The sequence below is a fragment of the Chrysemys picta genome, unplaced genomic scaffold (assembly GCF_011386835.1).
Source record: "Chrysemys picta bellii isolate R12L10 unplaced genomic scaffold, ASM1138683v2 scaf1951, whole genome shotgun sequence".
NCBI lineage: Eukaryota > Metazoa > Chordata > Testudines > Emydidae > Chrysemys > Chrysemys picta.
This window is the reverse complement of record NW_027054656.1, coordinates 1-11,000: the sequence shown is the minus strand read 5'-3', so window position 1 is coordinate 11,000 and position 11,000 is coordinate 1. Positions and strand designations below refer to the sequence as shown.

The 11,000-nt window shown below is 57.3% G+C and overlaps 1 protein-coding gene across 1 annotated transcript; it reads right to left on the bottom strand.

Annotated features, from left to right (window-relative positions):
- Window positions 1-544: 544 nt before the first annotated feature.
- On the bottom strand, window positions 545-8,436 carry LOC135972185 (equilibrative nucleoside transporter 2-like). The gene is made up of 12 exons (XM_065580204.1): window positions 8,281-8,436; window positions 6,751-6,832; window positions 6,242-6,417; window positions 5,556-5,695; window positions 4,923-5,057; window positions 4,609-4,706; window positions 4,149-4,233; window positions 3,787-3,989; window positions 3,403-3,508; window positions 3,135-3,220; window positions 2,706-2,905; window positions 545-2,159 (listed from the first exon to the last, which is right to left on the bottom strand). The coding sequence occupies exons 1-12, from the start codon at window positions 8,307-8,309 to the stop codon at window positions 2,048-2,050; spliced, it is 1,452 nt and encodes a 483-aa protein (XP_065436276.1). The 5' UTR covers window positions 8,310-8,436; the 3' UTR covers window positions 545-2,047.
- Between the last annotated feature and the right edge of the window lie 2,564 nt (window positions 8,437-11,000).

Here is an 11,000-nt window from a genome sequence, read left to right as displayed (position 1 = left end):
GGACCATTGGTCTGACCCAGTGTGGCCGTTCTTATGTGATGCTTTGCTTCAGGCAGTGCCATCATAGAACTACACCATTCCCCATCACCACCACCACCACCAGTCCCCTCTCAATTCATCACAGATCCTGGAGAGGGGCCAGACCAGCAGCCCCAGCGTGGGATATCCCCTCTTCCCTGCAGGAACCCCATCTGAGGGAAGAAGGTGGGGGCTTGGGGTCTGTTGAGGGGTATGGGTCTGGCATGAGCCCCAGTGCTGCAAGGAACAGGGCTGAGACCCAACAGACTCATTCTCCCAACAGGGTGGGCTGGATGAAACGCTCAGATTGTCTGGGAAGCTGATGCAGGGGGTTGAGTCCAGCAAACAACAGAAGATTGGCAAAGAATTAGGCTGAACAGAATAGGGGCCCTGGGCAGTATCAGCTAAGAGGAGCCCAAGGGTACAGCTACAGAATACCTGCCCGCTTAGCCTTGGTTTCCCAGCCACCCCACAATTGCTCTCAGCAGCAAATGGGGAGTTAACACAAAGAGGCCAAGACGAATCCTTGTAAAAAAACCTCACAGCACTTTTATTGAAAAAATAAAAATCAAACTTATTAAAAAGAGCCAAAAGCAGGCAATGAAATACAATAAAACAGCCACTCCAGCCCCATGCACACAATAAAGCCAAAGGGGAAAAATGCCACCATGTCCTTTTCTCTCTCCCACGAGAATTTCTATAGCACCTGCCACCATGGTATCTGGGCGCTTCACAACATGAACTGAACATGTCCTCGTGCCCTGGGGAAGCCAGGGCAGTGCTAATGTCTCCATTGTACAGATGGGGAAATTGAGGCACAGAGAGGCTAAGGGACGTGCTCAAGGTCACACAGGGAATCTGGGGCACAGCAGGGAACCAAACCCAGGTCTGACCACGAGCCGCCCTTGAGCTCTTCCAGTAGCACAAAGCCGCCTGCTAGCGGCTGGGCTACTGATGCCTGCGAGAGGAATTGCCGCACCTACTCTAACTACTATTATTTATCTAGCACCTAAGGCGGGGGGGGTTCTCAAACATGGGGGGTCGCGAGCTCTCAGCCTCCACCCCCAAACCTCCAGCATTTATAATGGTGTTAAATACATAAACAAGTGTTTTTAATTTCTAAGGGGGGGTCGTACTCAGACGCTTGCTGTGTGAAAGGGGTCACCAGTACGGAAGTTTAAGAACCATTGACCTAGAGCATAACTAGGCACTTCAGAGCACAGACAAGACCTTGCCCCAAGGAGTTTACAATCAACTGGCCAGCACGTGCTTCCCAGAGCTGGGGACAGAACCCAGGTGACCTTGCTCCCATCTCCTGTCCTACCCATTATACAATATTCCTTCTAAAGGGCAGTAGCCTCCATCCAGGAACTAGGACCTTTCTGGGGGTCAGGAGAGAGGGGATATTTAACCCTTTAAAGCCCAGCCAGCAGTCTGGCTTGGATGTGCGTTTCTGCAGCAGAAGCAAAGCCCCAGCAACCCTTGGGGTCCTCCCCTTCCTCGACCCCAGGGCGAAGGGGCAGGAGTTGGAGCCTGGGCTCTACGTGAATCTCCAGAAGTGGTATGCTGTGGTGTCCCTTTGTGTAGCCCATGACACCGCATGGGGCTCAGCCCCCCACCTGGGCTAAGGAGCCAGCCAAAATCAGCCCAGGAGCCCCACAAATAAATACATTAAAACCCCAGATACTTCTTTACATTAACCCTTTCCTCCCCTGCCACACCATTCTATAGACATTCCCTTTGCTGGAATTCCTATGGAACGGTGGTGAGGAACAGAATAGGGCTGGGGGGCAACCCCTAATGGGGTATCTGCCTTGCAACAGGAGACTTGGGGGGGGGGGGGGCAGGACACTAATCTTTACACTCACCAGGCTGAGATGATGCCCATGGAAAGAAAGGGGGAAGTCAGGAGGTACCAGCCCCCCTCCTATGCAAAGCCCCCCCCATCCCTCCTATTCCAAGCCCCCCAGGTTGATGGGGTGCACTCAGACGAGCTGCTGGAAGATGAAGGGATGAATCTGAGGGGGGATCACAGCAGGGCCTTGAGGAGGAAGGAGAGCCCAGCCCCACACGACAGTCCTAGTGCCAGGAAGAAGGTCATGATGGCTCCAGCCAGCTCGCTCTCTTGCGGCAGCACCTGCCTATGGGGCGAGAGAGGAGGGTGGCGGGGAGGACACAGCTGAGAACCACACACCACTCCCCAACATGCAGAGAAACCCAGCACTGAGATGCAGCCACTTCTCGGATGGGCTGTGAGTAGTGTGACCAGATGAGATGAAGAAAATATCGGGACAAAAATTGCGTCCCAACCAGAGATCGGTCGGGACGAGGGACAAACAGCTCAAAATCAGGATGGTCCCGATTTTATCAGGAAGTCTGGTCACCCTAACTGTGAGAGCTGTTTACATCAGGATCCCTCTCCTGGTGCTGAGATGCCACTCTGAGTGCACTGGGAGAGCGCCCCCTACAGACCTCCCCCTGTAGTGCAGTACAGCGCCCCCTAGCAGCACACTGGGGCATTGGGGTCAGCACTGACTGCGAGGGGGAAGTGCCCTCTAGAGACCCTCCCACCTGGTTTCCTGCAGTGCAGCAGTGCGCCCTCTAGCAGCACCCTGGGGCATTGCGCTCAGCACTGATTGCATTGGGAGAGCGCCCCCTACTGAGCCCCGACCCTGCCCAGCACTCACTTGGGGGCGAGGCACATGGTGAGCGAGACGAAGTAGCCATTGGAGAGCGAGAAAGGCAGCATGAAGAGGATGAACCAGGCGTCATGGTGGAAGAGCACGGGCAGGCGGGTGCGGGGCTCGGCTTGGCATAGCATCAGCAGGGGCACAAACAGGAAGCGCAGGCCCACCAGCAGGGGGAGTAGCCATAGTCTCTTCTCTGGCTGGAGAGCAGCGGGGGGAGGGGAGGGGAGGTTCTCAGAGTGGGAGGGAAACCTGACCCAGTGCAGGATTGGGCCCCCCAACTAGTCCCCCCAACGTCACCCACTCCATAAAGCCCTCCCTTTTCCCCAGGGGTTCACCACCCATGGAGGCTGCTGATTTCCCCCCTCTCCCCATCCCTGCCAATGAATGCAGAGCTTGGCCAGCAGGGGTGGGTGTCCCCCCACTCACCCAGAGGCAGTATGAGGTGACGCTGCGGCCCAGCCAGTCCATCATGTTGAACAACAGGAAGCAGCAAACAGGGGTGAAGAACTCACCTATGGGGGAGGGGAAGAGTTGGGGAACAGGATATGAGGTTTTCACCTCTAGGGGGCGCCTGCTCCAACCCAGCCTGGGGCATCAGCAACCACAGCACCACCGAGAGCCAGGGATTCACGCCAGGAGTCCCAGCTCCCAGCCCCCCATGTTCTAACCACGAGACCCCACTCCCTATACTCACTCCATTGCTTGCTCTCCGAGGTGCTGGTGACGGTGGCAGTGATGGCAGGGAACACGGACAGGGTGATAGTGAAAACCATGACAATGCAGAGTGCCAGCAGCCAGATCTGTGCGGGGGTGGGAAGACAGTCAGAGCCAGCTGGGCCCCACCCCCAACAGCTCCAGAACCCCTCACTGAGACACAGCTGTCTCCAGGGGGTAAAGCAGGGGCTGTTTACCCAGGGACCCCTCACCTTGTGCTGAGATGCAGCCACCTCTGGGGTGGGGAGTGGGAGCTGTTTATATTGGGACCCCTCACCTGGCACTGAGATGCAGCCACCTCTGGGACGGGGCATTGGGGCTGTTTATAGCGTACCGCAGGGACTCTTCCCCCCATCCCCTTTACCTTTCGGAGCACACTGAACACTGACGGTCTCTCTGGTCCCGGCCCCCAGTTCTGGGCACTGGTGGCTGTCCCATTGTGCAGGGCGAAGGCTCCCTTCCCGGAGCTCTCCACACTGATGTCCTCCAATGTCCTGAGTGTCCCATTGGCCATTCCCAGCATTGGCTTCTCCCCAGGCCTCTCTGACTGGTCCCCACTCTGTTCCTCTGGGGACATAGGGAAGAGAGGCAGTGATCAGAGATCCCAGAGGTCTTCAGCCAGCCTGGGCATAGCCGGTGGTTTGGACGCAACCCTCTCCCATGCTGGGGGCAGCGAGGTGTCCCCCTGCAGCAAAGGGCCCCACAACTCCCCAGGACCTTGCGTACCGGGGCCCAGCAGCCCAGCTTTGGTCTCCAGCTCATTGCGTGGGTCATGCTGCCAACTCTGCTCCAGGTAGTGACGGAAGAAGGCCTGCAGGGGGCGACAGGACAGGAGGGGGGTCTGTGGAAGGGGCACACATCTGACCCAGGGCATTACACCGTCCCTTCAATCCCCACGTTGCTAATACACAACCCCCCTGGCTGCTACACATTGACCCCCCAAACAGCCCTATCACCCAACGCCCCCAGCCCTAATCTCCCCCACATGGGTCCAGTCAACCCGCCAGCTGGGGACACTCCTGGGACACTGCTTTTATAGGCCCCCAAACCTCTGGGGCCTGCCAAAGATACCCCCCCACACACACACACAAACACTGCTTGCATCCCCAGGCGGCTTGGACCCAGCGCCCCCCAGTGAGGAAAGTCCCTATGCCCCATTCCCCACACCGGCGGTGCAGCATCTCACCATACGGGGCAGCATCAGATAGCAGACAATGGAGATCAGGGTCCCGACACAGGGGGTGATGAAGTAGCTCAGGGCAGACGTCTGCGCATCCGCACCACCTGAAACAGCCAGCACAGCACGTGGAGCAACAGCGCGCAGACAGCACGACCGGGCGCCGATCCCAATGTTCCAGTGCAGCACTAGGGGGCGCTGTGCTGCAGGGAGGGGGTCTCAGTAGGGGGCGCTCTCCCCTCACAGTCAGTGCTAGGGTGGGGCTCGGGGGGGGGAGCAGGAGAGGGGCTGCGGGTGGCGAGGCGGGTCCCCGTCATACTCACTAGCCATGGAGAGCAGCATGGCACTGGCGGCGAAGGTCCCGGCCATGCCCTGGCCACTCAGGAAGAGAGTGCTGTAGCCCTGGGGCAGGGTGCCCAGCTGCCCGAACAGGCTGCCTTGCAGGACAGCGCAGAATGCTGGGTAGAGACACAGTGGGTCAGAACTGCCCCCACCGCCCGGGGACCCACAGTGCCATGCGGGGAGGAGGGGACGCTGAGCCCAGCACAGGGGCCTGGCCAGGGAAATCAGAGCAGCTGCCGTGGGGGCGTCAGGCCCAGCAGCCCCCTCCCAGTCAGTCCCCTGGGAGTTAACCCTTAGTTTCCCCTCCCCCGCAAAAAATACACCATGCCCTCACTGCCCCCTCCTCCACACCATCATCAGTTGCGCGCCTCCCACGTGGGTGCACGGCCCCATCACAGATTCCCCCCCCCCCCCCTCGCAGTCTCCTTCCAGCTCCGATACCCCTGCACTCAGTGGACTGAGAATCACTGTATTTGGCCCTGTGGGGGCACAATGGAAGGGGAATTTTTGCAGAACCACTCCCTGCCCGCCGAAGCCAGCCAGCCCCTCGGCCTTGGGGCTGGGACCCCCCAAGAGGGGAAAGCCCCCATGTCCCATACCCCGCCCCCACTCACAGTTAATGAACCACACAGAGCTTATGGTGATGGAGAAGAAGCTGTGGGGGGGCATTTCCACCCTGACCAGCACGGCCGTGAGGATGAAGAGGAGGAGGATGCCACTCATGCTGCCGAGGACCCGCACCTTGTCCGGGATGCTGCCGGGGGAGGGGGAGCAGGTCAGAGCCCCAGGGTCTCACCCATCACTCCAGGGCTGACTCAGTGTTGGGCTGCTGGTGCCTTGTCACCCCATCAGCCCCGACTGCAGGGGGGACAGCTCAATGGGACCATATGGGTGTGCGGGGGGCAGAGGGACCCTCTGGCTTCTCTGCTAGACCCTGCGGTAGGGGTGGGGCACTGGCGCTGTTTATAAAGGGACCCCATCCACCTTGGTGCTGAGGTTGTCAGGATTAGAAGCCCCTGGAACTGCAGGGGGCTGCGGGTCAGAGCTGGGGGTGAGTGGGGGAGCCCCAGGCTGGGATTGCAGAGGGCTGGGGTCAGGACTGAGGCCCCGGCAGAGCTGGGATTGCAGGGAGCTGGGGTCAGGACTGAGGCCCCGGCAGAGCTGGGGGGTGGGTGGGGGAGCCCCGGGCTGGGATTGCAGGGAGCTGGGGTCAGGACGGAGGCCCCGGCAGAGCTGGGGGGTGGGTGGGGAAGCCCCAGGCTGGGATCGCAGGGCTTGGGTCAGGACCGAGGTTTCTCACCATTGGTAGAGGAAGGAGTTGAGCAGAGTGAAGAGCAGCAGCGGGAGCTGTGAGAGCAGCGTCAGCCAGTTGTTGAAGTTGAACTCATCCTGGGCTGGGTCCCGCTGCGTCCCAGAGCTGTTTCCCCCCAGGCCCACGGTCAAGCTAGTCCCCACAATGAGCCGTGCCTTGAAATACTGTGGGGGAGAGACAAGGTGAGATGGGGCTGGAGCCCTGCTGCCCATACACCCCCGGGGGCACCTCCCCCACTGAGCCACCATCCCCTGGGCCCCAGTAAGACCGCCACATGCAGGGCTGCACCCCTGCCCTGGGTGCTGCTGCAGAACTATGAACCCCTGGCCCCCCAGTGCTCCCCCTCCCTTAGCCCAGCACCCCACTTCCCCTCCTCCTCCTCCTCCCCTCAACACCGTACCTGCCCCTTGCCTACCCCAGCCCCCTAAGCCCTTCCCCCCAGCATTCCTCTTTCCCTTGCCTGCCCCCCAGAACCCCATGGCACTCAGGGTCGGTACCGGGATGGCCGTGATGAAGAAGTTCCAGGGCAGGAGGGTGCCCAGACCCAGGATGAAGAAGATGATTCCCACAGCATGAAACCTGGGGGAGAGACACCATCATGATGGGAACAGGGCCTTCCTGCTCTAGGGGGCACTGGCTCTGACCCCACCCCAGGCCTGGGGGGCGGGAAACTGGCATCTGGGGCATTTCCCTTCTGTGGGCACAGAGGGGCTCAGTCTTGGTGGCACATTCAGCCCCCATTCAGCCAGCTGGGCTCCCTCCCTAGGGACTGGGCTGAGGCCCAGCAAACTTGCCTCAGATGGGGCCCCAATTGGGGATGGTTTCCATTTAGGACCCAGCTATATGGGGTGCAGGGACTAGAATCCTCATATACCTCCCCCCTTCAAATCAGGCTACCTGCCAGGCATGGAGCCAGCCCCTCCCCCATTCTCTGGCACCCTCCTCACCTGCCCCTCACACCTGGACAGGTAAATCTCTTTCCCAACTTGGAGAGCTGCAATTCTCCACCCACTCCTCACTCAAGCTGCACCCAGAGTGGGATGGGGTGGGGATTGCACTCTGCCTCATGTCAGAGCTGGGGATAGAACCCAGAGTCCCCTGGCTGGCTGCAAGCCCTCTGCTCTAACCCACCAGACCCCACTGCCCTCCCAGAGCTGGGGATAGAACCCAGAGTCCTGGCTCCCAGCCCTCCCCCCAACCCCTCTGCTCTAACCCACCAGACCCCACTGCCCTTCCAGAGCTGGGGATAGAACCCAGAGTCCTGGCTCCCAGCCCTCCCCCCAACCCCTCTGCTCTAACCCACCAGACCCCACTGCCCTCCCAGAGCTGGGGATAGAACCCAGAGTCCTGGCTCCCAGCCCTCCCCCTCACCCCTCTGCTCTAACCCACCAGATCCCACTCCCCTTCCAGAGCTGCGGATAGAACCCAGATCCTGGTTCCCAGCCCTCCCCCTCACCCCTCTGCTCTAACCCACCAGACCCCACTGCCCTCCCAGAGCTGGGGATAGAAACCAGAGTCCTGGCTACCAGCCCCGTCTGCTCGAACCATTAATCCCACTCCCCTTGCACTGCAGTCATTTCTCATTAGCTCCAGGGAGCACTGACTGCATAGCTAATGGGGGTCCCCTCCCTGGGGGCCTGCGGGGATGGGTCAGGGTGGTGGTGTTAGGCTCCCACGGGGTGGGGGAAAGGCATGGTCCAGGGCTCGACCCCTCCTCCTGCCCCCACAGGAAGTGTGAGTCCCTTGGTTTGACCAAGGGATTACCAAGTGGGCAGGGTGCCCAGCAGAACCCCCCCCCCCAATCTCCCAGCCTGTTCCTTTACTCCTAGGGTGTCCATGGGGCAGCCCCTTTCCCTCCCCAGCTCACACATGAACCTGGCACAGAACACAGGTGTCCTGACTCCCAGTCTCCCCCACCTGAACTGCACAGGACACAGCCCCTGGGGGATGGTGGTCCCAGAGCAGAGTCCCACCCCCACATAGAGGGCACCAAGGGTCTTTTGTTGGCAAAGGGAGCTGCCACTCACTGGTCCTTGGGCATGTCCTGTCGAGCCATCTGGGTGCTGGGGGGGATGTCTCCGGGCCTTGTGGGGAGAGAGTGGGCAGTGGACAGCCCTGGCTGGTTCTCTGCAGCACCTAGAACAAAACACTCTTACTAACAGGAAGGGAGCAGCCCTCAAACCAGGAAGGAGCCCTGGGGGATGGAAAAACACAACCCATGAAGGGGGGATGGGCTTAAGAGAAACCTGCTCATACAGGGGCCTTGCAGGGAGGCTCCCAGCTCCGCTGTGGAAGTCAGGTGAAGACAGAGGCCAGGTAACCCCAGGAACAGAAAACACAGCCCTTGTGTCCCCACATTCCCTCCCAAAGCCAGGATAGACCCCAGGAGTATGGGCTCCCAGCCCCTGTCCCCTCCCACAGCTGGGATAAAACCCAGGCTCCTGTCTGTAATTCACTAGACCTCACTCCGCTCCTCAAGCCGGGAATAACACCCAGGAGTTCTGGCTCCTGAGTGCCCCCTACTGAGCAACCTGCAGCACTGCATCCCCCAGCTCCGCACTGGGGCATCGAGACCAGCATAGACTGTGATGGGAGAACACCCCCTACCGAGCCCCCGTGCACGCCCTGCGGTACAGCACCCCCAGCAATGCACTGGGGCACTGCATCCAGCACTGACACCTAGGGGAGAACGCCCCCCACTGAGACCCTGCCCTGTTCTCTGCAGTACAGTGCCCCCCAGTACCAAACATTGGGCCAGCAGTGACTGAGGGGAGAGTGGCCAATGCAGCATCAGGCCCGCCTGTGAGATTCTCCACTGCTCACTGGGGCGAGCATACTGTGAGTCAATGGTGAGGGAGGAGTGACTGTGAGTGCCTCCCACGGCCCAGGCTTTTTCTATACAGAGCTCCCATTACCTACCAGGAATCGGCAGGGCACTCCACTGGCAAGCAGCCACAAGCCCCTTCCCTAACCTGAGGGCCCTGTCTTTGCTTGAGGCACCTCACGCACAAAAGAAATGTCCCAGCCTTGCCCTGGGTTGTGTCTGTGGTGGTAGTGGTGGGGATGAGGCTACAAGCAGCTTTTGCAGCTGTCAGCGGGTTGGGGGTGCCCTGGGCTTCCCTCTGACCAGCTTGTGACGTTATGAGTGTAATATAATATTTCACTGGAAAGTCACAGGGCCAGAAAGAGTTAATTAACTCACCAACTGACCTGACCCATGGGTGAACTTTAGAGACTGGCTAGGAAGATAGGTAAATGAATAGAGCTTTGAAGTGCAAGTCTGCAGTGTTGGAGATAGAAGGGTAGATGTTTGCTCAGGGCTTGTGATGTAAGCAAACAAGTCTTGTCTATTGCTATAACTTTAATTCAAAGATCAAAAAGGAATATTAACATTTATAATGATACTGGAGTGAAACAGTATATATATCTCTTTGAAGGTTGTGGTAACCTGTATCTGAACTGTTTAATGGATAAATTATCCTGTGCTAATTGCCAGGATGTTTGGAAGGAGAGTTAAGCCTATTGTTTTCTCAGGCCGAAAAGGCTGCTGGAAATGTATAAGAACCCTGGGACACGATCCTACTTCCTCTCAGATCTGCTTTGGGTTTCAAGAGGGGGAAACCTTAAGCCACAAGGATTGAGATCCCCAGTCACTGACTGGAGTCACCCTGAATTTGGACATTGGACTATAACCTATGGACTATGTCTAAAAGGACTTTTGTCAACTACAAGCTCATCTCTGCTATGTATCTGAACTTCAAGAACTGAATTCAAGTCTGTATGTATATTGATCTTTTAACCAACACCCTCTCTCTCTTTCCTTTTTTAATACATTTTAGTTTAGTTCATAAGAATTGGCTATAGCGTGTATTTTGGGTAAGATCTAAGTTATAATTGAACCTGGGTATGTGACTGATCCTTTGGGATTGGAAGAACCTTTTCTTTTATGTGATGAGATAAGATTTTCAGTAATCATCATCATATCTGACAAGTGTGTCTGGATGGAGGCCTGAGGCTGGGTACTTTAAGGGAACTGCCTTGTTTGAACTTCTAAGTAACCAGTGAGGTACTACAGAAGCTGTTTTGTGCTGGCTTGGTAAATCTAAGTATTGGAATATCCACCAGCTTCTGGGGTTTGTCTGCCCCGTTTGGTTTGCAGTTCACCCTAATTGAGTGACCTCAGCTGGCTCCCACAGGCAACTCCGTCACACGGCTAAAACAAAATATCACTCCAGCTTGCACCACCTAAACTGAGGGCTTTAACAGGAGACTTGTCTGCACTTTGAAATTTACCAAAATCTCTTTGGGACTGCTCAGCCAATGGTCAAATTAGAGACATTGGAGAATTCAGTAGGCAGGGTTGGGTGCCTGATACTTCCCATTATAGGACGCTATTGTTAAGTGCTTAAAACTTTGCTAGACTTTAACCAGACAGGCTGAAATTTCACACATGAGGCACCAGGCCAAATTTTTTTTTTTTAAATTTCAGCCAAAACAGTTCCGCCATCTCTAAGAACTAGGTTTGGGAACAATGCATGGTTTTGCCCATGTTAATTATATATTTATTTTCTGGAGACCTTTACTTTGGCTCTAGCACCCCCATGCTTTGCAGCAGGGACTTGAAATTTGGCAGGCTGGGCTGTGTGCCAGGGCCGTGCCTTTTGCAATCCCCATGAAAATCCATCCACCCAAATTTGAAAATATTGCAGTTCACACATGCTCAGTAGAGACTCCTTAGAGCTTAACT

Excerpts from the sequence above, each read along its gene's own strand:
- LOC135972185 (XM_065580204.1), bottom strand. The coding sequence starts at position 8,309 with ATGGCTCGACAGGACATGCCCAAGGACCA. Across the intron at positions 3,990-4,148 it reads AGCTGGGCTGCTGGGCCCCG|AGGAACAGAGTGGGGACCAG; the intron begins GTACGCAAGGTC and ends CTATGTCCCCAG. Across the intron at positions 2,906-3,134 it reads TCACCTCATACTGCCTCTGG|CCAGAGAAGAGACTATGGCT; the intron begins GTGAGTGGGGGG and ends GCTGCTCTCCAG.